Source organism: Corvus brachyrhynchos, unplaced genomic scaffold, assembly GCF_000691975.1.
Source record: "Corvus brachyrhynchos isolate BGI_N302 unplaced genomic scaffold, ASM69197v1 scaffold158, whole genome shotgun sequence".
Classification (NCBI taxonomy): domain Eukaryota; kingdom Metazoa; phylum Chordata; class Aves; order Passeriformes; family Corvidae; genus Corvus; species Corvus brachyrhynchos.
The window spans coordinates 49,255-50,946 of NW_008239756.1; the positions used below are offsets into that span (position 1 = coordinate 49,255).

Below are 1,692 nucleotides of genomic sequence, written 5' to 3' on the forward strand. Positions count from 1 at the left end.
CGGGGTCCGGCCGCTCTGTGCCGGGGTCTGGTCACTCTGTGCTGGGGTCTGGTCACTCTGTGTTGGGGTCCAGTCACTCTGTGCTGGGATCCAGTCACTCTGTGCCAGGGTCTGGTCACTCTGTGCTGGGGTCCAGCCACTCTGTGCCGGGGTCTCGTCACTCTGTGCTGGGGTCTGGTCACTCTGTGCCAGGGTCCAGCCCTCCATGCCAGGGTCTAGCTGGTGCCAGGGTCTGATAACTCTGTGCCAGGGTCTGGTCACTCTGTGCCGGGGTCCGGCCCTCCATGCCAGGGTCTAGCTGGTGCCAGGGTCCGGTCACTCTATGCCGGGGTCCAGTCGCTCTGTGCCAGGATCTGGCCACTCTGTGCTGTAGTCCAGCCAGAACCAAGGTCCAGCCGCTCTGTGCTGGGGTCCAGCCGCTCTGTGCCAGGGTCCAGCCGGTGCCAAGGTCCAGCTGTTCTGTACCAGGGTTTGGCCATTCCGTGCCAGGGTCCAGCCAGTGCCAGGATGCGCCTCTCCCACGGGAGAGAAGCCGAGGATCCCCACAGAGGGATCAGCGCCCTGGTTCTTGCCGGAGCATGCCAGGAGCTGCTCTGGTGGAAGCCTGAGCCGCGCACAGCTGAGAGGCTGTTTCGGCAAAGCCTTGGTTAAAACGCGCTTGTCCGAATCAATAATCGTAAGATTTTATCTCAGGCTATTTTAAGGCCGGTGCTACGTCCCAGGAATACGGAATCCCAGGAATACGGAATCGTAACGGGGAATGTAGCTTGGGTTTGTTTTTTTGGGTCGCTACGTCCCGGGAATACAGAGGCTGAGCTGGGAATGCAGCTTGGATTTGGGGTTTGGGTCTCTGTGCCTGGAAAAAAACAGCTCTGGAACCTCTTGTTTTTTGGTTTTTGTCTCTCCCAGTACCCCCAGAAAAACCAGTCAACATCACTTGCTGGTCCAAAAACATGAAGGACCTGACCTGCAAGTGGGCGCCAGGGACAGAAGGGGAGACCTTCCTGCACACCAACTACACCCTCAAGTACAAGCGCAGGTGGGTGCTCACCTCCGTTCCCATTATTGCTAAAAACGTTGGAGTGGGATTTAATGGGAAACAGGGAACGGGCAGCTCGATGTCTCCCGGCTGGCCCCTGCTTGGGGACGGTGCTGGTGTGATGAGTTTCCTCATGGAGCTGGGGAGGGCGAGGAGAAGCCGCTGTGGGCCTGGTTGAGTCGGGAATCACTGGGTGAACCCCGGGGCCAGTCCCCCAATTCCGGCCGTGTGGAATGGCCAAAAACAACCCATGGGAGCATCCCGGGGACGGAGGAGCAGTGCCAGTACCTCATCCATCACCGGCCTGCAGGTGGTACGGCCAGGACAACACCTGCCAGGAATACCACACGGCCGGGACCTACTCCTGCCACATCCCCAAGGACCTGGCCCTCTTCACGCCCTACGAGATCTGGGTGGAGGCGTCCAACCGCCTGGGGGTGGCCGTGTCCGACGTGGTCATGCTGGACATCCTCGACGTGGGTGAGCCACGCCACTGCTGCGGTGTCACCGCCGCGCCGGTGACCTCGCGGGGAGGGGCAGCGCTGGGCTGGGGCGGGGGCAGCAGGAAATGGGCGATATGTGAGCAGAATTGCTCCTAATCGAATTAGGCTGTTTGCTCCGAGTCGTTTTTACATCCGCGGCTCCTTAACCCT

At 60.3% G+C, this 1,692-nt stretch overlaps 2 protein-coding genes across 2 annotated transcripts in view; one reads left to right on the forward strand and one right to left on the reverse strand.

The window, feature by feature from the left end:
* Window positions 1-1,692, reverse strand: part of TMEM59L (transmembrane protein 59 like) — a gene marked incomplete at its 5' end in the record, with an annotated part of 18,057 nt that overhangs the window by 15,716 nt on the left and 649 nt on the right. The window lies entirely within an intron of this gene.
* On the forward strand, window positions 491-1,686 carry CRLF1 (cytokine receptor like factor 1). Its single transcript, XM_017742534.1, has 2 exons — window positions 491-1,039; window positions 1,350-1,686. The coding sequence occupies exons 1-2, from the start codon at window positions 954-956 to the stop codon at window positions 1,636-1,638; spliced, it is 375 nt and encodes a 124-aa protein (XP_017598023.1). The 5' UTR covers window positions 491-953; the 3' UTR covers window positions 1,639-1,686.